The sequence below is a fragment of the Macaca mulatta genome, chromosome 4 (genome assembly GCF_049350105.2).
Source record: "Macaca mulatta isolate MMU2019108-1 chromosome 4, T2T-MMU8v2.0, whole genome shotgun sequence".
Lineage (NCBI taxonomy): Eukaryota > Metazoa > Chordata > Mammalia > Primates > Cercopithecidae > Macaca > Macaca mulatta.
In genome coordinates, this window is record NC_133409.1 from 164,923,048 (window position 1) to 164,950,956 (window position 27,909).

The 27,909-nt window shown below is 42.3% G+C and overlaps 2 protein-coding genes across 6 annotated transcripts in view; one reads left to right on the forward strand and one right to left on the reverse strand.

Moving 5' to 3' along the window:
* KDM1B (lysine demethylase 1B) overlaps positions 1–4,166 on the reverse strand; it is a 68,750-nt gene extending 64,584 nt beyond the window's left edge. For both annotated transcript variants that reach the window (XM_078000919.1, XM_028847814.2), the window contains exons 1-2: positions 3,849–4,166; positions 3,493–3,536 (exon numbers count right to left, since the gene is read on the reverse strand). In XM_078000919.1, the coding sequence (XP_077857045.1) occupies positions 3,493–3,536; positions 3,849–4,094 (290 nt within the window). In that variant the 5' untranslated portion in view covers positions 4,095–4,166. The remainder of the gene's footprint in view (positions 1–3,492; positions 3,537–3,848) is intronic.
* A 182-nt stretch (positions 4,167–4,348) lies between these two features.
* TPMT (thiopurine S-methyltransferase) lies at positions 4,349–27,668 on the forward strand. Of its 4 annotated transcripts, none has more exons than XM_015135620.3 (9): positions 4,349–4,440; positions 10,352–10,535; positions 11,605–11,697; positions 15,949–16,081; positions 19,913–19,965; positions 20,928–21,002; positions 24,083–24,168; positions 25,800–25,844; positions 27,203–27,668. In XM_015135620.3, exons 2-9 carry the CDS (start codon positions 10,396–10,398, stop codon positions 27,313–27,315), a joined length of 738 nt encoding a protein of 245 aa, XP_014991106.1. In that variant the 5' UTR covers positions 4,349–4,440; positions 10,352–10,395; the 3' UTR covers positions 27,316–27,668. The 4 variants fall into 4 exon arrangements, with proteins under 4 accessions (XP_014991106.1, XP_014991107.1, XP_077857046.1 ...); XM_015135621.3 differs by having other exon boundaries at positions 4,349–4,431; XM_078000920.1 differs by lacking the exon at positions 27,203–27,668 and adding an exon at positions 26,950–27,125.
* The last annotated feature ends 241 nt before the right edge of the window (positions 27,669–27,909 follow it).

Here is a 27,909-nt window from a genome sequence, read left to right on the forward strand (position 1 = left end):
GCACTGGTATCTTCTACTGGAAAAAATTTCCCAAACTAGTCCAATAACAGCATGGTTAAACAAATATTAAGAACCAAAGTCTACAAGAGAAATAATGTGTAGCAGCTATGAAAGATTAAGAGCTAACAGCATTTTTTTCAATTAGATAAGAAATGAAAAATGCTTAGCCTAAGTACTCAGTAATATATAGAATCTATAATTATCATTCATCTCCTTTCTTGATCCATTGGATTTAACTACACATGCACACACAAAATGATAAACAAAAAATAAATAGGACATAACAATGGATAAAGAATTTGAAAGTGGAAAAGTAGAACCATAAAATACAAATTCCAGATATATAATCTTAGTCTTGGAGAAAAGCTTTAAGGAGCTTGTAATCCTATTGTTTCATATTTGTGAGCTGTATTAACACTCATAAGAGTATTTTTCATGGATTATTAACATCCTATGGAAAAATTCACTTTGCCATCTACATTGACTCTGGGACATCTTGACATCAATGTTACAGATAATTTTCCTTTGACTTTTTTTTTTTTTTTGTGACGGAGTCTTGCTCTGTTGCCCAGGCTGGAGTGCAGTGGCGTGATCTCGGCTCACTGCAAGCTCCACCTCCCGGGTTCACGCCATTCTCCTGCCTCAGCCTCCCGAGTAGCTGGGACTACAGGCGCCCCCCACCATGGGCCTGGCTAATTTTTTTTGTATTTTTTAGTAGGGACGGGGTTTCACTGTGTTAGGATGGTCTCAATCTCCTGACCTCGTGATCCACCCACCTCGGCCTCCCAAAGTGCTGGGATTACAGGTGTGAGCCACTGCGCCCGGACTTCTTTGACTTAATCTTCACTTTCTCAGAACCAATACATATTATGTTAGCTGTGAACACATAATCCCTACATGTTCTGAAATGCATTATAGTTCTTTAAGCATTAAATAAACTGCCATTTAGTTCTACAGCCATCTATCACGCTGTTGGAGAAAATGCTAATAATGTTAAAAGTACTATCTACCGGCCAGTACGGTGGCTCACGCCTGTAATCCCAGCATTTTGGGAGGCCGAGGCCGGCGGATCATGAGGTTAGGAGATCAAGACCATCCTGGCCAACATGGTGAAACCCCATCTCTACTAAAAATACAAAAAAAAAAAAAATTAGCCGGGCATGGTGGCGGGCGCCTGTAGTCCCAGGTACTCGGGAGGCTGAGACAGGAGAATGGTGTGAACCCGGGAGGCGGAGCTTGCGGTGAGCTGAGATCGTGCCACTGCACTACAGCCTGGGCGACAGAGCGAGACTCCGTCTCAAAAAAAGAAAAAGTACTATCTACCTATAATTGTTATACCCAAAGAAGGCTTTTTGGACTCTATTTTAAACAGGCCGTCCACTCTAACAAATCTCTCCACAGACACATATAAATATGCATTCTTATATATGTAAATATACAAATCTCTTCATTTATATATAAAATATACCTGACATTATTCACAACATGAACCACAAATATAGCATATGTAAATATATAATATAGTATTTGTAAACATATAGCATACATAAAATACTTACATGTGTAAGTATTATAGCAAAAATATCTGAAGTCAAATGTGAGGTTTAGGAACATAAATGAATCAGCTTAGGTTCATGCAACATTTGACCCTGTCACCTGGGAAGGTGTGCATTCTCAAAAGAAAGTATAGTTTCCTGAAATTTCATCAAACATTTTAATCTAACTGAATACTAGAAAATATGTACTTAATGCAACAAAGAATTCAAGAAATAGTTAACAAGGAAATGAAAACATGAGCTACAAAAGCCATTATTAAATCTGACTGAAGGTTTTTATGGTAGTATATTTTCAACTTTAATTATACAATTGAGGGTTATATGAATCCATTCTAAGAATTTTTGACACTTAATGTAATTCATATATTTCCATTTGCTGGGTCCTTAGGTCTTAAAATGAAGAAAAAACTTTTTAGTATATTAAAATGTTTTCCTTTTTGATTTTTCAAATTAATAAACACACCTAAATATAATCAATTGGTTTCATGCTCAACATTATACACATATTTCTAATTTTTAATTCAAGCATTTAAAATTTGGCTTTGGTTTTCTTTTAATGTGATAAAAGAAAAAAGTGGGGTTTTTTGGTAAATATATAAGTGGATATATCAATATGTAGATTTCATTATAATTCCTAGGTTTTTCTGAAGCAGCTTATTCAAAAAGTTTTTTTTTTTCTTTCTTGAGACGGAGTCTTCCTCCGTGGCTCAGGCTGGACTGCAGTGGTGCCATCTCGGCTCACTACAACCTCCACCCCACCAGGTTCACGGGATTCTTCTGCCTCAGCCTCCCAAGTAGCTGGGATTACAGGTGTGTGCCACCACGTCCGGCTAATTTTTGTATTTTTAATAGAGACCAGGTTTTGCCACCTTTGCCAGGCTGGTCTTGAAGTACTCCTGACCTCAACTGATCGCCCACCTCGGCCTCCCAAAGTGCTGGGATTACAGGCGTGAGCCACGGCACCCGGCCTCAAAAAGATGTTTAAGAAACACACAGAATTCATACAAATATGAATCAAAAGGACCAATCTAAAATACAAATTCATAGTGGAGTCAGTACAACTTCTAAAAATAGGACAAACTACTAGAAACTTCTTCAGAGACAACAGAAACAGAAATTTTCCTTGGGACACTTAAAATGGGGGACTAGCACCTTATTACTCCCACACTAATCAAATCTTCAGAAATAGGGATCCAGTACAATTCAATATTGAATTATTCAATATTCAGCATGCAGTTCAATGATTCAATATTAAATCCCCAATTGCCTAGATATCTTTTGTTGACTCTCCCTGCAAGACAATTAATTATTGATGGTAATTTTCTCATGTACCTCCTGAAGAAGCCTTCCCTCCCACTCGCCTTTCTGCCACTAAAATAGATTTAAAAGCACAAAACAAAACTGGCCAAAGCCTTGAGTTATGTGTGTATACGTGGTGTGGGGGATTCCCCAACTGGAGTGGACTGGGGAGTCCTCCAGGCTCACCCAAGGGAAGACTGGGCCTCTATGTGGCTGGTTTCCACATCACTGAACCCTAACTTTCTACAGCTGGGTCGGCCTCTTCCTTCCTCTTTCACCTGTCAGCTGCCCGGCCGTTGACTAACAGCTACCCTAATCGGGCCACCCCTCCTCCAAATCTCCAATCCCAGAGGAGTTACCCCAGCAACCTGGCAATGCTCATCAAGTCTCAATGCGTGGTGGCTGTGCCAGAGGATTACTACAACACCTGCAAGGCTGTGTGGGCTCCGGGCCGCACCCTACCGGCCGGGAAGAACGAGCGAGGGAGTTCCTACTCCAGGACCGTGGGGTTCTCCCGCGGCTCTGACAGTCCCCAGGAGGGAGCCCCAAACTCCCGGTGCCAGCTGCAGCCGCCTCGCTTTCCAAGAAGCTTTCGGAAGCTTTTCGAAGTCGGAGAAGCAACTGCCCCGGGGCTCACCTTTTCGCTGAAGAGGTGCCGGGAGTCTCGGGGAAAAGGCACCGCTGTACAGAAAGGAAACATTGTAGGGGGGTTAGGAGACCGGCAACATCGCGACGAATCTGGCGACCCCACTACCCCAACACTCTAGCCCGGGAATTCCCCCTTCTTCAGACAGCTACCCACCCTGCACCCTCTTTTAATCCGGGGCATGAGGTATCCGTCCCTGGGGCACCCGCCCACCTCCCACTACGGCGAGGGGCGCTGCACAGGGGGAGAGGGAGGGCTTGCACCCCAACCAAGCTGCTTTATGCAACGCTGTCACCCGAAATTCGCCACGGTCCCCACGCACGCCCCCGGAGTGGGGAGTCTCCCACCTCTGAGCGCCAGCGAGGCGGTGCGCGCCGCCCTGGACTGCGGGCGCCTCTCCGGAGCCGCGCGCCGCGCGCACAGGACGGCAGGAGCCGCGCCGCGAGCCCCAGCCTCCTCTCGGCCGCCGCCGCCGCCGCCGCCGCTTCCGCCCCTGTCACGGCGTGACCCGGGGTGGGAGGAGCCGACGGGACCAGGGATGGGTAGGGTCCCCGCCTTCGCTTTAGCCGCGGCGCTCGCTCCGCCCTGCCCATTTCCGCCGCTGCGCAAACCCAGGCGCCTGGGGAAGGGGGTGGAGTCTGTGCAACGAGGTACGGGGCGGGAGTGGAGACGGGGCGCCGAGGGAGGGGGCGGGAACTGAGGCGGGGCGGAAAAGAGGCGGGGCGCGGGAAAGAGGCGGGGCGCGGGAAAGAGGCGGGGCGCGGGCGGAGGCGGGGCGCGGGCGGAGGCGGGGCGCGGGCGGAGGCGGGGCGCGGGCGGAGGCGGGGCGCGGGCGGAGGCGGGGCGCAGAGAGGTGGCGGAGGCTGGCGCGGACCTGGACTGGCTCCTGAGGACGTCGGCAGTGGCGGAGGCAAAGGCTGGCAACGCGCTGTAAGCGTGGTAGGCTCCCTAGGGGGCGGAGGGGGCGGGTGAGAAACGGAACGATTTGCTAGGAGTGTATGCGCTTGTGCTAGGGCTCCCAGGAATTCTTACAAGCGTAGACAACCCAGCAATCAGGCCTGTGAAGTGGGGTTCAGGGCTGAAGTGGAAATTGGGAAGAACGAGATTGGACAATAAATGACCTGAATCCAAGGTCCAATATTTAAAGTGTGTCCAAAGCATTGGTGTGTTTTAATTTTTTTTTCTTTTTTCTTTTACAGACAGGGTCTCCCTCTGTCGCCCAGGCTAGTGTGCAGTGGCACAATCATAGCTCACTGTAACCTGAAACTCCTGGGCTCAATTGATCTTCCCGCCCCAGCCTCCTCAGTAGCTGGGACTACAGGCTCGCTGCACCACGCTTGGCTAATTTTTCAAAATTTTTTTTTTATGGAAACGGACTCTTGGTTTTTGCCCCAGCCTGGTGTATTAATGATTTTTAGAAAAAGAGAAATACTGCCAAATAGTGAGTGATTCCCTGGAGATGTGGGAAACTGGGGTGCTGTAAACATTCTGTCTTGTTCTGTGGTGGGTTACACAGGTGTATGCATATGTAAAAAATTCACCGAGTCATACTCTTTTAAGATTTGTGCACCTTAGGGAAGTTTCTCTTCAATTTTATGAAATTTAAAAACAAAATTATAGCAGATGCTTTTGAAAAGGTGAGAATGGAGACTAGAACAACTTGAGGACTTGTATGACCAAAGGAGCACATCTACACTTTCTGTTTGTGGGCACGAATTATTGTGAAATTTCCCTTCCTTAATTCTTGTAATGTGCACTTTTTTTTTATTATAGCAATAAACTTTATTTCTCTAGAAATGGTGTGTACAAGTGGAGTCCATGCTGAGAAATTGTTAGAACAGCTAAGACGTTGAGCCCAGGAGTTTGAGACCAGCCTGGGTAACCTAGCAAGACCCTGTCTCTACAAAATATTTAAAAATTAGCCAGGCATGGTGGTACACCCTTGTAGTCCCAGGTACTCAGGAGGTTGAAGTGGGAGGATTCCTTGAGCCCCAGTGTTGGAGATGGAAGTGTCATTATACGACTGCACTCCAGCCTGGGGGATAGAGGGAAACCCTGTCTCAAAAACAAACAGCTAAGACGTGATTAAATTATGTGCATGATTTTGTTAGACAGTTCAAGTTTGTGTGAAAGCAATAGAGTTGTGCTACTCCAGCTGCTGTGGCACTATGATAAAGATTATGCTTCTCTTTTAAGTAGAGAACTGCTTTATGAAGCCTTGAATTTAGGTTCCAGAGTTTCTGAATGAAAATGAAGATGAGAAAACTGTAACATTATTTTGCTTTTCTATACTCAATATAAATCAGAAATTTTCCACTGACTTCTCAGAAAACTCTGAGAGTCACCTCCTGATACCACCAGGGTCTTGCAGAAGCCATTTGTCAACAAGTCTTTGATAAGAAGTGAATTCGTGTTCCCAAGTAATGAGAGAAATGCCTCCTCCCTATATCCTAACCATACTGAGGCCAAATTTGGCAACAAAAGGGGAAATTTTCCTGAAATACATGCTTTTATGCAATGTTTGCTATTTCACAGATTAATCATTAAATTAGACCCACCAATAATGGCATGCTAGTATAATCCAAACTAGTTTCACTGATAATTTAAAGGGAATGTTGGAATGATGGTGTTATATTGTCCTTAATATTGCAAAGTTGACATTGAAAGAACAGGCATTTTCCTCATACATTCAGATGGATCTGCAGTTATGGTCTGTCAGCTAAAGAATGAGAAGTTCTTAATTTAGAAAGGAGATCTTTTTCTCATGAATGGTTTCGGACTGTAGAGTGGCCATTCTGACAGGCTGAGAAGTGTAGCCTCAGGCCAGAAGCCAGAAACTGACACTTCCAGGGAGGGGCAAAGGGAACAGGAATTTATTCTGAGGAAGGTGGCCAAATATACATATTCAGTAAGCTGTAGGATGACTCATGAATATTTATGAAAGGAGGAAAGGTACCCATGTGTAATTGAGCTTCATGGGTACCATGCACAAAAAATGGCAGTGTTACCACGATCACAGGATGGATGGAGTTTTTGGCCCTCTTACATCAAAAGGTGAAGCAGAGGACAGAAAAACCCTTACTGTGCATTCTCAATAGACTGGCCAGAACCATTCTGTGGTCTGTGATTTCTTATCAGGCACAAAAGGAGGGGCAGCATCAGGGGGTTGGTTGATATCAATAGTAGAATCTTCTGAAAGGGCTGGTTTCCCTTAAGCCCTTAGGAAACAAAGCCTAACTGTGGTTAGCAGGAGAGGAGATATAGAGTTGTATCTGACATTCTATCTACTCTTGGCCCAGAACTCAGTTTTCAAGGTTACTCTGGGGGTCCCGTTAGCCAAGAAAGTGTGTGGTGAGCCGAGACCGCACTGCTGCACTCCAGCCTGGGCAACAAGAGTGAAACTCCATCTCAAAAAAAAAAAAAAAAAAAGAAAGGGAAGAAACTGTGCCTTCAGCCAGTTGAGAGGCTTTGAATTTTATTGTTAGTTTACATTGTACATGTCTTTTATCAGTTTCCTTAGTGTGCATTTCCCATGCAAAAAAAGAAGCTGCAGAAAATTACTTGAAAATACAAATGTGTGGAGTAGAGATAGGATATTAAACTATGGTTCAATATCTACTTTAGTCTGTTTTTGCTGCCTCCTGAAAGTAACAGGATTTTTTTTTTTAAGGCATAAAGTACTAGGATAGCCAGGACAGGAGAGACAAAATTAATAAAATTTTGGAAAGGCAAACGGACAAGTGGGAAAGGATTTTGCAACTTCAAGGAAGCTGAATTCTAAACCAGCAATGAGGAAAGCCATTGAGCAGCCCAGTTTGCATTACAGAATCCCCAAATGCTCAGGATTAGCAGCACCAGGTACCTCCATGAAGTGTGAGAGTATGGTTGAAACAAGAAGGATTGCTTGAAATGCTGGTTCAGAACAGGCCAAATTCCCAGATCCCTTTCTCAACTTCTTGCAACCGAGTGTGTGCATCTCACCACACTTTGGGGGTTTATTCTCTGGAAAGGATAAAAGAGTGTCTAGACTGAGAAGATATAATACACAGTTGAGCATGGGAACATACAGAAAACATGAGGATTAATTGAGTACAGCAAACTGGATACTGGGACCCTCGCCTACTTTGCTTCTTCTTTTCTTATATGAGTATATAACAGTGGCTCCAACAACAGAATCCTTAAGACAGGAATTGGGAGATCCATCTATGGAAAGTCTGACTAGCACAAAGACATTAAAGACATTAGCCAGGCATGGGGTTGTGCACCTGCAGTCCCAGCTACTTTGGAGGCTGAGGCAGGAGGATCACTTGAGCCCAGAAGTTTGAGGCTGTATTGTGCCACTGCACTACAGCCTGGGTGACAGAGTGAGGCCCTACCTCTAAAAAATAAATAAATAAATACATCTAGGTTTCCAAATGAAATACCCTCACATCACCCTACAATATAAGCCCCACCCACATTCTGTGCCTTTATTCATTTTAGTGCCTATTCTATTTTTTTTTTTAAGACAAGGTCTTGATCTGTAGCCCAGGCTGGCGTGCAGTGGCACCATCATAGCTCACTGCAGCCTCGAACTCCTAGGCTCGAGCCATCCTCCTGCCTCAGCCTCCTGAGTAGCTAAGATTACAGGCATGCACTACCATGCCTGGCAAATTTTAAAACTGTTTTTGTAGAGATGGGAGTCTCACTATGTTGCCCAAGCTAGTCTGAAACTCCAGGCCTCAAGCCATCATCCTGCCTTGCTCGCCCAAAGCACCGGGTGATTGATAGCAAAAAAAAAAAAAAGAAGAAGAAGAAGAAGTTTTAAAAATAAGAATTAAGATAAATCTTTGAGAAAATAGTGCGAAAAGATGAAGATACAGAAAAATAGAAAAAATGAGAAATTTACCGTACCACGTCAGAAGATTCTAGAGACAAATAATAGGGGTCCCAAAAGGAGAAATAAAAAAAGCAGAGGGATGGCCAGACTCAGTGGCCCACGCCTGGAATCCCGGCGCTTTGGGAAGCTGAGGCTGGTGAATTACATGAGGCCGGGAGTTCAAGACCAGCCTGGCCAACGTGGTGAAATCTCTTCTCTACTAAAAACACAAAAATTAGCTGGACCTGGTAGTGCACGCCTGTAATCCCAGCTACTCAGGAGGCTGAGGTGGGCGTGATTTTTCACTGTTTAGTGAAAACCTTTAGGGTGCCAACACCCTATGGCCCCCACACTTCTAACCAAGAATTTGATACCCAGCAGAGCTATACATCAAGGATGAGAAAGTCTAACCGAATGGAAAAACAATATTTTTCTTCCTTGCGCTTTTTCAGGAAGCTCTGGAGGTTGGGCTTCACCAATATAAGGGTGGTCACTAAAAAACAACACCAACAAAAAAGAGGAAGATATGAAATAAAGCTGGAGATTTAGACAAGAAGGAAATCTCCAGAATGATGATGAAGAGAGATCCCAAAAAGCTAGGAATAGAGAATAGTCAGGGCAGATTCCAGGAGAGAATTCTCCAAGATGATACTGATAGTATAGCTGATGACTGGAGAGACTGAGAGCGTATTGATAGGAAATTGGGACAATTGGCAGAATTTAGAGTTGAATTAGGAGCAAGTACGATCGTGCCTACATGATGAAGCCTACATAAAAACCCAAGAGGATGGGGTTTGGAGAGCCTCCTAATAGCCAAACAGGTGAAGGTACCTGCAGCTAACCCATCTCTTCATCCGAATCCTCCGCAGTATCCTTTATAATAAATGTGCAAAGATAACTCAGTATTTCTCTGAGTTTTGTGAGTTGCTGTAGCAAATTAAGCAAACCCAAAGTGGAGGGTGTGGGAACCCCAACTTGAAGCCGATCAAGACCTGGACTTGCGACTGGTGTCTAAGTGAGGAGGGAAGTCGTAGGGATTGAACTCCCAACATACAGATCTGACACTATCTCCAGGTAGGTAATGTCAGAATTAAATCAGAAGATACCCAACTGGTGTCCAATATGTGGTGTGCTGGGGGAAGAACCCCCACATTTGGTCGCAGAAATCTGGATGATTGGGGCGTGAGAGAGAGGAAACACTTGTATTAAGATATAATTCAGTTTATTTAACTATCTCTTGTAATGTGTATTAAGGGGTTTGCCTCTACCACCAGGCGCACTGAAAATAATTTTTTGTATCACTTTTTATTGGATGCTGAAATGGCTAAGTGCAGTGACTCACACTTGTAATCCCAGGGCTTTGTGAGGCCAAGACAAAAGGATCCCTTGAGCCCAGGAGTTCTTTGTTGTCTGGACAACAAAATGAGAACCATCTCTCTAAAAAAAAAAATATATATATATATATATATACACACACACACACACACACACACACACACACATATATATATATATATATATATATATATATACACACAAAAGTTAGCCAGGTGTGATGGTGTGTACCTGAAGTCCCAGCTACTTGGGAGGTTGAGGTTGGAGGATCGCTTGAATCCAGGAGGTTGAGGCTTTCAGTAAGCCAAGGTCTCCAGCCTGGGTAACAGAGAAGACCCTATCTCTTAAAAAAAAAAGAAAGAAAGAAAGATTAGCCGGGCGTGATGGTACACACCTGCAGTCCCAGCTACTTGGGAGGCTGAGGCAGCAGAATTGCTTGAACCTGGGAGGCAGAGGTTGCAGTGAGCCAAGATCACACCACTGTACCCCAGGCTGGGAGACACAGCGAGACTCTGTCTCAAAAGTAAAAACAAAAATAAAAAAAGAAAGAAATATTTTTTTAAAAGTCATACTGCTAAGAATAATAGGTTTTCATTTAGCTCATCAATAGAATTCCAATAACCTTAAATGACAACATTGCAAATATTTTCCACTTAGGCAGGGAAGACATATGCTTGTGAGACAAAGGTGTCTATGAAACTATGGATGGTTCAAGAACTTCACTTGACATCGAAGAGTACTCCGATACTGAGGTACAGAAAAACCAAGTACTAACTCTGGAAGAATGGCAAGACAAGTGGGTGAACGGCAAAACTGCTTTTCATCTGGAACAAGGACATCAGTAAGAAATATTGAGTATATAATAGAGAAACGTTCTATCAGAAACTGACTTTGAGATAGAAATAATCATATAAGTACACATTATTTGACTAATTTTTCAGATGCACATTTAATTCTTCACATTTTTGTGTCTCCTGAATCACAGTGCATCTATGGCATGATGTAGTTTAATTGGCAGTGTCTTTTCTTCCCACAGTGTGTAAATAATGGTGTGACTTACGAATGATGACATCTTAGATTTATAAAATATGTTCTTTGATCCCTGCAGCATCTGTGTATTAGTCATGAATATTTATACCTGCAACAGGCACTCAGGCAATGTTTATGCTTACAGTTCTTTATACTGAAAACCAGCAGTGTCTGACTTTGCTTTCCAATAGGATGTGTTCAGATGCTGAAGAATTATCTCTACAGTGGGAGAAGAGAAGTTGCAAAAAATTAAAAAGTGAGCTAGGATGTTGTGCAATGTAGTAGTAGTCTTCATAGCAGAAGTAAATCATGGGACCAGTGCTGAGTAAAGTGGTCGTTATAGACATTGCTTGTTCTGGGCAGCCACGCCCATCTCCCCAGGAGATGACATCATCATCATCATCATCCCAGAAACACTGGCTTATTTCTGTCGTGTGGATGGCCTTAGAAGAGCCACATCTCCACGAAGGAAATGACAAGAAACTACAAGAGTTACACTTCTCAGGTTTACTTCTGAGACTTGAGTCCATGTCTAGAGAACTTACCATGAAATGAATGCTGAAAAATCCATGGCTCCAGAGGCTCCATCACCCCCAAAATAGTATATATTTAGGGAATTAATAAAGAATTTTCAAAACATACCCAAGAAAAAAAAATTATTTTTAATTACTAATCAGGAGAGCCCTGGGTGTAAGTCAGATTTACCACTGACTGAGTGGGTGTCTGAGCAAGTTACCTGTTTCTTCATATGTAAGCTGGAGAGTATAATAATTAATAGCATCTGCTTATTAAGGTTGTTGGGAATATTAAGTGAGATAATGAATGAAAAGTATTCACCCATGATACAATTGTCTTGAAAACTTTTTTTTTTTCCTCCTCAGGCTGTTAAAGAAGCATTTAGATACTTTTCTCAAAGACAAGAGTGGACTGAGGGTATTTTTTCCTCTTTGTGGAAAAGCGGTTGAGATGAAATGGTATGAGCAGATAAACATTAACAGAATTATCTTGTCTTAATGATGAATTCTTTGGGTGATTTAACAGGATGTGAATTTAGAAACTCCATTTTCAGGAAATACACAGGAATTCCTTATGTTTCTGTTAGTGATGGGTATATAATTGGAAATAATATTCTCAAACAGTAAGAAACAACAGAAACAGGTATGAAGTCTTTCTGGATTGAGTTTCAAAATCAAAAAATCAGTTTGGAGCCAATGTGGGGAGAAAAAACAGCCTTCCCTCTTACATTTCCTGGATCCTTGTATGTGGTTCAGTTTTTGTAGGTGGTTTAGGAATTTAGCTAAGTTAATTTTTAGATATTTGAAATGGTGGTGGACAGAGAAATTTAAAATGAATTACAGCTTTTTGGCAGGACAATGTTCATAGTCCACAGTTCAGCTCAACCTTCCCCTCCCACCAGGGAACACAGGAGTTTCTGTTATCATGAACCGTTGTTATAAAACCAGTGATTAAGAAGGTATTTCTTGTGAGTCATTCTCTACAAAGAGAATTCACTTTCACAAGCCACTTTTACTGTGAGTTACCCTAAAGTCACCTCGACATCATTCTCTATACAGAACTCTGTTGTAATGATAATATACAGACACAATCATACCTGCCAAAATATGCATTTATTTATAAGCTTGAATGTTGAGAACTTTGATCATTGAGCAGGAAAGAAAAAAGAATGTATGAAAAGGTTAGTAAATGTGCCAGGTGTGGTGGTTCCCGCCTGTAATCCCAGCCCTTTGGGAGGCCAAGGCAGAAGGATCTCCTGAGCCCGGGAATTTGAGACCAGTCTGGGCAACATAGTGAGACCCTGCCTCAAAAAATAAATTAAAACTAAAAGATTAATAAATGTAAAATATAATAACGTAAAAATGGTCTATTCTGAATATAAATATCGGTGACTAACACAGAGTATGCATGTATTTTTTGGGAGTTGATTTTCAAGTAGAGATGATAGAATTTTTGCAGCCAGCACACACTCAACTGTAGCTGAGAGCCTTTGTTAGAGGGCTGCTATGACTTTAAGATTCAAGTGTGGTCTTCAATTCGTGTGAAATTGAGAATATTTAAACTATATTACTACACCTGTATTTTAACCAATTCATTGAGCCAGAAGAGATACTTCCTTTTTTTTTTTTTTTTTTTTTTTTTTGAGATGGAGTCTCGCTCTGTCGCCCAGGCTGGAATGCAGTGGCCGCATCTCAGCTCACTGCAAGCTCCGCCTCCCGGGTCTATGCCATTCTCCTGCCTCAGCCTCCCGAGTAGCTGGGACTACAGGCGCCCGCCACCTCACCCGGCTAGTTTTTTGTATTTTTTAGTAGAGACGGGGTTTCACCGTATTTAGCCAGGCTGGTCTCGATCTCCTGACCTTGTGATCCGCCCGTCTCGGCCTCCCAAAGTGCTGGGATTACAGGCTTGAGCCACCACGCCCGGCCTAGAAGAGATACTTTCAAAACTACCCTCAAAAAAATATTAACTCTATAAACAGATTGTCATGCAATGTCATCATAAATGGTAACAATGTAACAGGTTCTGAGCAAACATTAGGAAAATGGTATGAAATAGCCAATTAAATGTGATTGTTGAATATTTGGGGTCTAAAGTCATTTTTAAAAAATTACAAAAAATATCAGAACTTGTCAGGTGTGTTGGCTCACACCTTTAATCCCAGCACTTTGGGAGGCCAAGGTGGGTGGATCACTTGAGGTCAGGAGTTCAAGACCAGCCTGGCCAACATGGTGAAAACCCATCTCTACTAAAAATACAAAAATTAGCCAAGCGTGGCGGTGCACACTTGTAACCCCAACTACCTGAGAAGCTGAAGCAGGTGAATTGCTTGAACCCAGGAGGCAGAGGTTGCAGTGAGCCCATGCACTCCAGCCTAGGTGACAGAGCGAGACTCCATCTCCAAAAATACGTGTGTGTGTATATATGTAAATACAGTTTTTTTTATATATATATAAAAGAACTGAGCTACTGTAATTACATGTAAGAAGTTATGGTAGTAGATGATTTTTCATTTATGTAACTGATCTATGTATTGAGGTCTACACAGACATCAGATGTGAATAGAAAAACTGATCATGAGCTAAGGCCAAAAAGCATTAAAACAAAATGTTTAAGATATTTAGGTTTTGGTTTTTGGTTTTTTGAGACAGTCCCACTCTGTCACCCAGGGTGGAGTGCAGTGGCATAATCATAGCTCACTGCAACCTTAAACTCCTGGGTTCAAGAGATTTTCCCTGCCAACATGCTGGGATAACAGGCATAAGCCACCGCACTTGGTCTTATTTTGTTTTTATTACAGGTTGTAGTAGGCTATGCTTCATTTTTCCATCTGTTGAATGAGAAATAAAAACACATGCAGCCAATTTGAATAACATTTTTGTTTACATTTTATAACTTTAAAATGTATGGAGAATTTTAAAACTCCCTGTATGTTTACAAATATCCTAGGAAATATGAAAGATGAAAGACAATTTATTAATGTTTCATTTTACAACTCAACAGCTCATGCTCTGCCCACACTGAAAGTATGTACTCTTTTGTAGATAAAAGGTACAGTCAGTCCTGCTAGACTTGTTTCAAAACTGAATTCTAACTCAATTGATATATTAGGGAACAATTTGAGCATGAAATAAATTTCACATTTGCTTGTGTGTGATTTCATCTATAAGAAGCCTTAGGTAAAAGCAGAAAACTGCACCCAGTTGAACTGAGCCATGTATGAATAGAGGGAATGCACAAACATCCCTCAGCTACCTCAGTAAGCATGAGGTCTTTTTCACAGTAAAGTCCCATATTGTAGTATTTATCTATTTCTCAACCATTTAACATGTGTAAAACTGTTGTTATTAGCTTCCTGTTTTTGTTTTTCAGTGTGGCACTGACAAAGATTTTAAATGCTGTGCCCTCACTTTCCCCACCAGCCTGGTGATTTTTATTGTGTGATTTAGCATAGTGCAGTGATTGTAGGAAGGCACATGTTATATTATAGCAGAACTATGTTTTTATTTCACTTGACATAAAATCATAATTGTCCTAGGTATTTGTGCCACCGGTACTGTTTTCTCTTGAGTCCAAGATCCTGAGACTGAGTTCTGTTAATTATAAAACTTAACCAGGAGTGTAATCCCAGCATTTTGGGAGGCAGATCACTTGAGGTCAGGAGTTTGAGACCAGCCTGGCCAACGTGGTGAAACCCTGTCTCTACTAAAAATACAAAAATTAGCCGGGTGTGGTGGGGCACACCTGTAATCCCAGCTACTCTGGAGGCTGAGGCAAGAGAATTGCTTGAACCCAGGAGGTGAAGGTTGCAGCAAGCTGATAAATTGTGCCACTGTACTCCAGCCTGGCTGACAGAGTGAGATTCTGTCTCAAAAAAAAAAAAAAAAAAGTTAGCTGGGCATGGTGGCAGGCACCTGTAATCCCAGCTACTCGGGAAGCTGAGGCAGGAGAATCACTTGAACCCAGAAGGTAGAGGTTGCAGTGAGCCGAGATTGCGTCATTGCACTCCATCCAGCCTGGGTGACAGCGTGAGACTCCGTCTCAAAAAATGAATAAATAAATAAATAAATAAATAAATAAACAAACAGATAAAATTACCAGGAAAATGCTATTGTATATAACAAATTTTGGATAGTGTTTATTTTAAGCAAATGGAAACTACAAGATTAGTATACAAATGAGTGCTAATGTTCTAGACCTGTTCACTTCAGTACAGTAGCTACTAGCCACATGTGGCTATTTAAATGTAAACTAAATAAAATTCCTCAATCACGAGGAGCCAACGTGGTTAATGGCTATTTTATTGGACAGCACAGATACAGACATTTTCATCATTGCAGAAAATTTTAATGGGCAGTACTGATTTAGAGAAATTGAAAAGCATTCCTCTAGTCAAATCAATTCGTATTAAATCAGTATTTTAAGTTACATATCTATAATTATATTCCAACTGTTCCATACATAAAAAAATAAGATATATATAATTTTCCAAATGTTTATTGTTTCCTGAGGTCATATAAGTCAGTTTTTCAGAATTTTTATAAGGTTTGAAAATAATATAGATCTGCTTTCCTGCATGTTCTTTGAAACCCTGTGAACCCGAATTCATATAAATTCCTTTAAATTAAAGAAAATATATGCTTACTCCAATATAACCCTCTATTTAGTCATTTGAAAACATAATTTAAGTGTAAATGTATGATTTTATGCAGGTTTGCAAACCGGGGACACAGTGTAATTGGTGTGGAAATCAGTGAACTTGGGATACGAGAATTTTTTACAGAGCAGAATCTTTCTTACACAGAAGAACCAATCACCGAAATTCCTGGAGCCAAAGTATTTAAGGTTTGTTTTGGTTTGGGTAAATAATTGTATCCATATCCCCACAAAAGTTTTTCTCAGCATGAGTATTATGAGGATACCATATATGTGTCCAGTGGTTCCTATTTAGCACACAGATTCATCCTAGACATTATATAGTATCAGGAGCAAGGGCTTAAAAATGTAGGTGATAGCTACCTAAACAGATATAGACATATGTATATAAAAGCTGAGGTCAAAGCCTTTCTGTACTCAAGTTTTTACATTTGTTTTATTTTTATTAACATGCATTTTCTGAGAACCCATCATGTGCCAGACCCCGCCTAAGATATTGAAGAGATAGAGATAACACCCCCACCCCCCACCCACCCCAACCCTCCCCGCCAAAGAATCTCTTAGTTTAGGAGAGAAGAGAAACAGGGACAAAGCTATTTGTAATGCGTGGAGCTACGTGTAAAGACATAGGGTATTAAGGAAAGAGATGGGAGTTACACCTGCCCAGCCTGGCAGTGCTTCCTGAAGCAGGGTGACAGAGCTGGAATCAGGCAGGGCCTGGGTCCATGGCCTTGGACACCTGGGGAAGATACTACTTCAGTCACCCAAGAGGCCTCATAGGAAGTGATTTGAAGGGAAGTAGCCTCCTGGCAGAGAGACCAGACAGGAGGCTGTGGCCGTGGTCCAGGAAAGACATCATGAATCCCTGAGCGAGAAGAGTGATGGGGCATAGCGAGTAGATAGGATGGATTAAAGCAACATGTACGATAGACCCACAGGATTCTGTGACCCAATGAGGACCAAAGGAGCGATGAGTTCACATTTCCGGCTCAGATAACTGGCTGGATGGTCAATAATAAGTGAGAAGGGCAGAAAGAACGAGTCTTTTTCTAGAGATGATGAGTTTAAGGGACCTGTGGAGTGGCAAAGGTTTTATGTCTGAAGCATGGAGTGGGGTTTGGGCTGAAAATGATAGGTTTGGGAGTGGTCTTTATGCTATGAGCAGAATGATCCACTGTAAATAAACACTACCCAAGTGAGAACAAGCAGAGAGAATCAGTTTGGCAGAGATGCAAAGGCAGGCAGAGGAGTGAAAAAGCTTTACAGTGGACAAAAGTAAAACTCCCGGCTGTTGGAGGCTGTTGGCACAGGGAAGCTGGAGGTGGGCAACTAGGAATGGAGCATCCTATGTAATTGGTTTGGAGAGCATGTTTGCCTTTCTCTGGCTGGTCCTAAAATGGAAGAAGTGTGATGGTAAAAGTTAGGGAAGCTGACAGTCATTGACCAAGTCACTGCAGAGGTTGTGAAGCGGCTACCTTGTCTAGGGTAAATACCCCAGGTTCGTCGTCTTGTGCTAGGAAAATTTAGGACACAGACACACACGAGGAGTTTAGGAGTGGAGGTTTAATAGCCAAAAAAAAAAAAAAAAAGAGAGAGAGGGAAAGAAAGAGAAAAGAAAACAACTTTCTAGTGAGAGAGAGGGGACTTTTGAGCGGAAAAAACCTGCCAGGTATGCGACCACCAGATTTTATAGTGCAGCCTTGGAGTCAGTGTCTGATTTACATAGGGCTCACAGATTGGTTCGATCAAGTGTGATGTTTACATAAAGTGCTGGGAAGGCTGGTCTCCCCGCCCTAATCTTATTATGCAAATGAACTCTTCCTTTGGCTGGCGCCATGTTGTCTGCTTCTTACTGTACAGGTGGCTGGCAGAGAAGGGAAGATAGAGCCACCATTTTGAACATGATTGGCACAAACTGCTGGCATCTATGTCTGCAGCTCGATTTTAAAGGCTGCTCTTTGTTAGAAAGAAAAATGATGTGAGGCTGCTTTTCATTAAGAGGAAAACCTTCCATACCCTCACTATCTGCCTAAGTAATTTCTTCTTAACTCCTGAATCAGTTGTGGGGTCAGAGTTGTATTGTCATATAGGATCTATCGTCCATCTGTATACTCAGTGTCTCACAAAGTACTCTTTTCTAAATATTGAAATTAATTGCTCAGCTGGGCGTGGTGGCTCATGCCTGTAATCCCAGCACTTTGGGTGGCCAAGGTGGGTGGATCTCTTGAGGTCAGGAGTTCAAGACCAGCATGGCCAACATGGTGAAACCCCATCTCTACTAAAAATACAAAAATTAGCTGGCTGTGGTGATGTGTGCCTATAATCCCAGCTACTCAGGAGACTGAGGCAGGAGAACCACTTGAACCTGGGAGGTGGAGGTTGCAGTGAGCCAAGATCACACCACTGTATTCCAGCCTGGGCAATAGAGTAAGACTCTGTCTCAAAAAAAAAAAAAAAAAAAAAAAATTCTTGCTCAGATCAGTAGGAAACTCGATGGTATTTTTTATTTCACATCTTCCTCCCACCCCATTCTCAAAGCATTAGAGAATCCAAGGAGTTTACTCAGTCCAAAGAGGGCTAGTCCTGCTTCCAGGCCCCTCTTGGAGCGGCAGTTCCCCGTCCAGGCTGTGCATTTGAAATCATCTCTGGATCTTATAAAAATTCCCAATCCAAAGGTCTTACCCCAGGCCAGTTATGTCAGAATCTCTAGGGGTGGGGCCCTGGCATCAGTACTGTTTAACACTCCCCTTGATTCCAATCTGCAGGCAAAATTGAGACCCAGCTGTTCTCCTGCCTCCAGGCCCACCCGTCTCTGGGCTGACCCAGTGATCCCAGGCTGGTTGTCAAAGACCCTTCCTCCTCTACTTGTAAACCTGTGTGGGGACCTCATTTCAGAATAAAATCTAGCAGTCTTATGCACTGATACACCTTTCCTACACTGCCCTTCATCCCAGCTCCCAGGATCCTAAAGTCTATGTTATTTTGCCCCCTCTTGGAGTGCACCCCCAGACCACACCCTAGAATGTCACCCTTTCAAAAGTCACCTCTTTTTTGTTTTGTTCTCTTGATTTTTGTTGTTGTTGTTTATTTCTTAGGATTATTTTGCTCCAAGTGTTCGTTTTTGAGACAGGGTCTTACTCTGTCACACAGGCTGGCGTGCAGTGGCACAATCACAGCTCACTGCAGCCTTGACCTCCTGGGCTCAAGTGACCCTCCCATCTCAGCCTCCCAGGTAGCTGGAACTACAGGCGTGTACTACCACACCCATCTAATTTTTTCTGTAGAGTTGGAGTTTTGCCATGTTGCCCAGGCTGGTCTCATACTCCTGGGCTCAAGCGATCTGCCTGCTTCAGCCTCCCAAAGTGCTGGAATTACAGGTGTAAGCTACCACACCTGGCCAAAAGTCACCTTTTGTTTGGTCTCCCTGATGCTCACAGGCAGGCCCCTGCTCTGCCTCATATGTTCACATAGTTCGCAGGCACAGAACCAAAACAGAGCAGGCCGTTCTGGACTGTAATGTTTCTCTGTGCCCACGCTTCTCTGCTGTAGTCTGTCTTCACTGTGGTCAGAGACTGTGTCTAATTCAAATCTGTCTAGAACCCAGGATAGGTGTCTTGTCTACTAGGCACTCAGCAAATAAATGCTCATTGGCTGAATGAATGAGCAAAAATGGAAGAATCAGCACAATTGCACATTTCCGGAATAACTTAAAATACCTGACTTTTCAGTACCACCCTGCCTGGTAATTGGTTGACCTGCAGATTTATCTTTAGCAGAGTAAAAATATCACTCTGCTTGAGGAAACATTGCTAGAATTTTATAGCAAGCTCTGAAGTGAATAACAGCCAACTGATCTTCAAGGTTGTCCTCTGTGATATGCCTCTGAGTTGGCCCAAAAGAACCTCACACAGGTTTTAAAAGAAAAAAATAAAGTGCCAATAAAGTGCAGTAAAATTATTTACTTTAATTCAAGTAAGTACTAAGTAAAAAAAAAATTTTGTTTTCATTATTTCATTACAGAGTTCTTCGGGGAACATTTCATTGTACTGTTGCAGCATTTTTGATTTTCCCAGGTAGGTTGAATACTACATCTGCACTTTAAAACACTTGAATGCTTGCCAAGCAGTGCAGGCATGGGAGTGGAGGGCTCTTCATCGCTCTCCTCCACTTGTGTAACATCCACAAAGCATTTTGTTTTTGTTTTTGTTTTTGTTTTTGTTTTCTTGAGACGGAATCTCACTCTGTCGCCCAGGCTGGAGTGCAGTGGCCGGATCTCAGCTCACTGCAAGCTCCGCCTCCCGGGTTCACGCCATTCTCCTGCCTCAGCCTCCCGAGTAGCTGGGACTACAGGTGCCCGCCACCTTGCCCGGCTAGTTTTTTGTGTTTTTTTAGTAGAGACGGGGTTTCACTGTGTTAGCCAGGATGGTCTCAATCTCCTGACCTCGTGATCCGCCCATCTCAGCCTCCCAAAGTGCTGGGATTACAGGCTTGAGCCACTGCGCCCTGCCCACAAAGCATTTTTTTGAATGTCTGTTCTGCAGGTATTTTTGTTACATTCTTGTCTGCACACTTTAATGTGTTTTGTCTTTGGTTAGCTCCCAAACTATGGGAAACTGATGCAGCTAGGGAAAAAGAAAGGTGAGTAAGACAGTGTCTTCTACCTTGCACCTGGGCCTATAATAGAAATGAATTTCAAGTGGCCGAGGGAGATAAGAGCTCATCTCCTGAAAGTCCCTGATACCTGAGCCAGAGGCTGGGAACAGAGTTGTTGCACACCATCCTTTGTTCTTTCTTCATGTCCCCAAATCATACCAGAGTGGGGAGGCTGCTGCCACAGGCCCCTAAAACCGTGAGGGGATGGACAGCTCTCCACACTCAGGTCCACACATCCTTATGGACTCTATGAGGAAATGCGGACGTGAGATCCTAGTATCTGGACGATGTTTGAAGTACCAGCATGCACCATGGGGGGCGCTGTTCATCTTCTTAAAGATTTGATTTTCCTCCCATAAAATGTTTTTTCTCTTTCTGGTAGGACAAATATTGGCAAATTTGACATGATTTGGGATAGAGGAGCATTAGTTGCCATTAATCCAGGTGATCGCAAACGGTAAGTAATTTTTCTTTTTTTGTTTAGCCTTCTTAATTTTTTAGTATTCTCTACTTTTTCTGGGTTCTAGAAAATCAGCTACACTTTTATGAGTTTGAAATAGCTTATTATATTTGGAATTTATAAAGACCTAAATCTAATACCAGCTTTGTCTAAAAAAGTATAGGATTTGGCTACAGAGACCTGGGTATAAGGCTATAAGGCTTGTGGCTGTATCACTTTCAAGCTGTGTGGCCTTGGTCCAAGTATGCAACTTCTCTAAGCTTTGGTTTACTCCTGCAAAATGGGAATATTTCTGTAATACTAACACAATCATCACCACCTCCACTAATATTACCAGGTAATACTTATTGGTCACTTGCCTGTGCCGGGTATTGTTCAAAACACTTTATGTGGGCGGGGTGTGGTGGATCACACATGTAATCCCAGCACTGTGGGAGGCCAAGGCAGGAGAATTACTTGAAACCAGGAGTTTGAGACCAGTTTGGGCAACAAAGCAAGACACCACCTCTGCAAAATATTTTTAAAATTAGCTGACTATGGTGGTATGTGCTTGTAGTCCCAGCTACTTGGGAGGCTGAGGCAGGAGAATTGTTTGAACCCAGGAGGCAGAGGTTGCAGTGAGCCAAGATTGTGCTACTGCCCTCCTGCCTAGGTGACAGAGCAAGACGCCATCTCAAAAAAATAAGTAAACATATAAAAACAAGTTAGGCTCCACATCAGTGAAATAAGATTTTTATTTTAAAAAATTGTTTCATCAGTAAGGCTTACTGCCAAACCTAACCTTTTTAAATTAGACCATGCCACATCTTAATTTTCATGCTCCTGTTTCCCCCTCTTTGTCACTGTTCCTCCTTTATCTCTTTTCTAGAACTCCCGTCCTCCTTGCATGCCTAAAAGTCGTGATTCCCCAAGGGACCACCATCCTCAGCCTTTTGCTCTCACCCAAAAATTGCCAATATTTGTCCTACCAGAAAGAAAAAAAAAAAAAATTTTATGAGAGAAAAATAAAATCTTTCTTCTTTCTTTCTTTCTTTTTTTTTTTTGAGATGGAGTTTCACTCCTGTTGCCCAGGCTGGAGTGCAATGGCGCTATCTCGGCTCACCTCAACCTCCGCCTCCCGGGTTCAAGCGAATCTCCTGCCTCAGTTTCCCAAGTAGCTGGGATTATAGGCATGCTCCACCACACCCGGCTAATTTTTTTGTATTTTTAGTAGAGACGGTTTTTAGTAGAGTAGGTTTCTCCATGTGGGTCAGGCTAGTCTCGAATTCCCAACCCCAGCTGATCCACCCGCCTTGGCCACCCAAAGTGCTGGGATTACAGACGTGAGCCACCATGCCTGGCTGAAAAATCAAATCTTTAAAGATCAATTCTGTTACTTTCATTCAGCTATTCAACAAATATTTACTAAGTTCCTGCGATGCTCTAAATATATACTGTGCCAGAAGCAGGGGAAATAACTGAACAGATTATACATGGTATTTGCTCTGACAATCTTTACATTTCCAGCTCTGTTCTTTCTCCCAAACATCCACATCACATGTCCAGTGTCTGCTTTGCATTTCCCATGTGACATCAGTGTCCTTTAACAACTCAAAATATCACTGAGACCTGTCTCCATAAGACACATTTGTATATGAAACCTGATCTGCTAATGTCTAAATTTGTAGGTGTTTCCCACTCCCTAAAGATGTTCATCCACTCCTTAGAGGTTAGTCCTTCTACAGGCTCTGGTTGGCATGGTAAAATCCACCAAGCAGTGGGAAGCAAACTGAAAGTCACCAAGTGCAGACCAAGAGTAGACACAGCACTTTGGGAGGCTGAGGTGGGCAGATCACCTGAGGTCAGTTATTTCCCCAGTGTCTGGCATAGTATATATTTAGCACCTCGTAAGAGCTTAATAAATGTTTTTTAAATAAATGAGTAGAGGAACTAGGGTTTGAGCTTGGGCATCTCGTAGAGTCCACACTCCTAATCTCCACACTTGCCTCCCCAACTTCTCACAGACCTCTGGACACAGATCATAGTCTAGCCAGGCTCTGTAGAAACTGGAGTGCCAAGAGCGCAGGCTCCTTCCTCAGTGTGGGGAAGAGTGTCCATCTTTGTCCTTGACCTGTCTCTCATGGCCTCTCTACCTCCCTGCATGCATCTCCTGTCCTCTCCTTATCCCTCAGCTTCCTCCATTTTTATTCCCACATAGCTGACTTGCCTTCAACCCTCAGCCTCCTTGCTCCAATCACCATACAACAGAAAAGCTCCAACTTTCAGTAGGACCACAGCTAATTAGCAATTCCTCTTCGGTCTCTTAATTCAATTTCCAAGTCAGTCATCTGATTGGGCAACTCATCGTCTGTCCCTGGTCCAGCCCTGGCTTCTGCCCAGTCCATCGATGGGTCCTGTTAGCATCAGCTTCCCGCTCTGAGCCAATCAGACCTGGCTGTCAAAGGACAGTTCCATTGCACTCATGGTTTACGCCACACTTGCAGAGCTTTCATTTCGTGCCACCTTTTTTTTGACCTGCTTGTTATTCTAATTTCTCTCTAATTAATAGAGGAAAAGAATTGTGTTTTCTCTTACATAAGGCCCCTGGAGGGGTCCCAGTCACCCAGGATATTTGTTAAATTGCAGCATCCCAGGCCCCATGGCAAACTGACTGCATCGGTCTATGGGGATGGAGCTTGGGCATCTTTTCTTTCAACAAGCACCCCGGTGATTTTGACACCCAGCCTGGTCTAGAAACCACTGCCCTCAAGCACACAGGCATCCAAGCAGGCCCTCGAGTACTTCTTCAGGCCAGGAGCCTCTACCCAACCTTATGTGATGTCTTCTGCTCTGATCAGCTCTGGAAGCAGGCCTCGATTTGATTCCCATTTGGACCAATTCCCAGCTTAGGCAGGGGCCATAATTTGCTAAACCCACTTCTCACTTTTAAAATGAGAATCAACCTCTTGTGATTATTAGGAGAATTTAAACTCAGTAATATCATCCAAAGTAACTTCTGGCTTCCTTCCCTGCCTTTTGTCCCTCCAGCCTTTGCCTGTGTAGAGAAATGTAACGAATACCTTCTTGTGTTCTTTTAGCTATGCAGATACAATGTTATCCCTCCTGGGAAAGAAGTTTCAATATCTCCTGTGTGTTTTTTCTTATGATCCAACTAAACATCCAGGTAAAGTTGTTGGGTTTTGTTTTTTTTTTCTTTTACTAGTTGCCTAGTTTCTTGATATAAATTCTCTGACATGGAAAAGCATTATTTTCTCCTAATTTATCTCACAGGAAGCATACTGCATATATACATGGAGGTAATTCCAGTTTTGGCTAATGGGAACTATAAGAATTTTTTCTCTTCCTATATTGTCCATGATTTTCTTGTATTCCTTTCCCATTTTGTTTACCATTCACAACTCAGACTGGAGAAAGGGGGGAAGTGGATGATCCTGATATACAAGAGAAATCTCATGAGCCCTATTGGGAGGAAGGTGGAATGTGGTTGGATATTGCATATCCATATCATCCAAGTGGTAGTGATGTGTTGGACGGATGCCTTCACATACACAAGCCCGGGGTGAGAAGTGAATATGGGGATGTAGGAGTTGTGCAGGAAAAGCTATAAATTATTGTCCTTTTTTAATTTCTGAAGTTTTAAAATCTATCTATTGCATTCTTTTATTTGTTTTGAATCTGTTGGGGGTATGTTTTCTCCTGGACTCATTTTAATGCATTCGAACATTGAAACTTAACCTTTGTCATGGCTGGACTTGTAAAGGGAGAAATACGTAGACTTTTAATTTGTAAGAATCACCTTTTTGATTTTCAATTGAGCCTTTTTACATGCTTGTTTTTTAAGTATTTACATATGTTAGAATTTTGTTTTTTATTTTGTTGTGTTTTGTTTTGTTTTTGAGACACAGTCTCACTTTGTGGCCCAGGCTGGAGTGCAGTGGTTTGATCTCGGCTCACTGCAATGTCTGCCTTCCAGGTTCAAGCGATTCTCCTGCCTCAGCCTCCCAAGTAGCTGGAATTACAGTGTATGCCATCACGCCCAGCTAATTTTTGTATTTTTAATAGAGACAGGATTTCACCATGTTGGCCAGGCTGGTCTCGAACTCCTGACCTCAGATGATCCGCCCTCCTCGGTACAGGCATGAGCCACTGTGCCCAGCTAGTATTTTGTTTCTGCTTGAATAAATTGAGGTCTTAAAAAACTCATTAAAAGATGAGACCTAGTGTCCCTAATTAAATCAGAGACAATCAAATGGAAATAGAAATTAATAGAGGCAGAAGTTAGCTCTGCTAATCTGATTTAAATTCCATTCATGAATAGGAGCCCTAACAAAGAACCTTTGGGAAGAAAATACAGCAGGCCCTGTCTGGAGGTGGATGGCTGAGGTTACTGCTCTTAGAAGGGGGCGGAAGCTCAGCTTCCTTATAGTCTATATCCTGCAGCAGAGCAGGAGGGGTGTATAAAATGTGGGTAAGTGCAGGAGTTGGTAGAAAATCAGTATACTAGAAGATGGTTGAAGCCCCAAAGGAATCTGCTGATGGACTCCACTCTGATTTCAATGAGCCTAAGTCTCTTGACTGGCTTAGCTGTCTCATCGAAGCTAAAGATGGATATGATGGGTATGTAACATTGCCATCCTCTCAGCAAGCCAATGTATTTATTCAGTATGAGATTTGCAAAAGAAGAATGAGAAGAACATGCCACATCATCACCTATTTGGATAACGAAGTTGTATATAGAACAAGTACACCTAGGTCATTGGAAATAAACTGAGAATTTATTTCTCTTTTACCTAGGTCCACCATTTTATGTTCCACATGCTGAAATTGAAAAGTTGCTTGGTAAGTTTGTGGACTTATGCTGTAACTTTTTAAATAAAGTCAAGTTAACTCTTTTAGTCCAGGCGTGGTGACTCATGCCTGTATTTCCAGCACTTTGGGAGGCCAAGGTGGGCAGATCACCTGAGGCCAGGAGTTCGAGGCCAGGCTGGCCAACATGGCGAAACCCCGTCTCTACAAAAATACAAAAATTAGGCCAGTGTGGTGGCATGTGCCTGTAGTCCCAACTATTTGAGAGGCTGAGGCCTGAGAATTGCTTGAACCTGGGAGGCAGAGATTGTAGTGAGCCAAGATTGTGCCACTGTGCTCCAGCCTGGGTAACAGTGAGACTCCATCTAAAAAAAAAAAAAAACACACCAAAAAAATCTGTTGTGAACTATTAGTATATTAGTATCTAGAGTATGTCTATAAAATTTAAAAGATAAAGATCATTTTATTTAAAATTGTTTTATCTTAGAAAAGGAACTAATCTCTGTAAATATGCTCTGTATATATGCTATATGCTTTATGTTAAAGGCATTTGAACTTTTCTAGAGAGATGGTATATTTTTATTTATTTATTTATTTATTTATTTATTTATTTATTTATTTTTGAGATAGGATCTTGCTCTGTCACCCAGGCTAGAGTGCAGAAGTGCAATCACAGCTCACTGCAGCCTCGACCTCCCTGGGCACAAGTGATCCTCCCACCTCAGCCTCCCAAGTATCTGGGACCAGAGGCATGCACCACAATGCATAGCTAATTTTTGTAATTTTTTGTAGAGATGAGGTTTCACCACATTGCCCAGGTTGGTCTCGAACTCCTGGGCTCAAGCGATCCTCTTGTCTTAGTCTCCCGCTGTACTAGGATTAGAGCCATGAGCCGCCATGCCCAGTGGTATATTTATTTTTTTCTTGGGAGTTAAAAGTGATGATAGCAATTCAGAGTTCAGGAAATTTGGCCTTAGCATTCCTTTGTTTTGATTAAAAAGAAGAGAAAAACCTTTAGTATACACTGTTTTTAAAATAATTTCAAGGTTTTGTTTGTTTTGAGATGGAGTTTCACTCTTGTTGCCTAGGCTAGAGTGCAATGGTGCAATCTCAGCTCACTGCAACCTCTATCGCCCAGGTTCAAGCGATTCTTCTGCCTCAGCCTCTCAAGTAGCTGGGATGTGCCACCATACCCGGCTCATGTTGTATTTTTATTGTCTTAGCCAGACTGGTCATGAACTCCTGACTTCAAGTGATCCATCCACCTCGGCCCCCAAAGTGTTGGGATTGCAGGTGTGAGCTGCCACACCCAGCCAATTTTAAGTATTTTTAAAAGAATCCCTGATGTCATTCTTCATAGTATTTTAATGTGTTACTCTTTCTTGTTTCAGGTAAAATATGCAATATACATTGTCTAGAGAAGGTTAATGCTTTTGAAGAACGACATAAAAGTTGGGGAATTGACTATCTTTTTGAAAAGTTGTATCTACTTACAGAAAAGTAAATGAGACATAGATAAAATAAAATCACATTGACATGTTTTTGAGGAATTGAAAATTCTGCTAACACCTGAAAATGTAACAGATTAATTTTTTTAATTGTTTATAAATCATATGATAGATCTTTACTAAAAATGGCTTTTTAGTAAAGCCGTTTACTTTTTCTAAAAAAGTTTTAGAAGAAAAAGATGTAACTAAACTTTTAAAGTAGCTCCTTAGGAGAGGACATTATGATGTGGAAGATTATACCTGTGTGTCGTGCAGATTACAAGATACTTTACCAATCAGCATGTGTTACCTGTACAATTAAAAAAAATTTTAAATGCAATGCATATTAAATATAATACACACGGAAAAACTGGCATTTATTTTATTTTATTTTATTTTTTGAGATGGAGTTTCATTCTTGTTGCCCAAGCTGGAGTGCAATGACGCAATCTCAGCTCACTGCAACCTCCACCTCCCAGGTTCAAGTGATTCTCATGTCTCAGCCTCCCGAGTAGCTGGGATTACAGGTGTGCACCACCACGCCCAGCTAATTTTTTGTATTTTTAGTAGAGACGGGGTTTCACCATGCTGGTCAGGCTGGTCTTGAACTC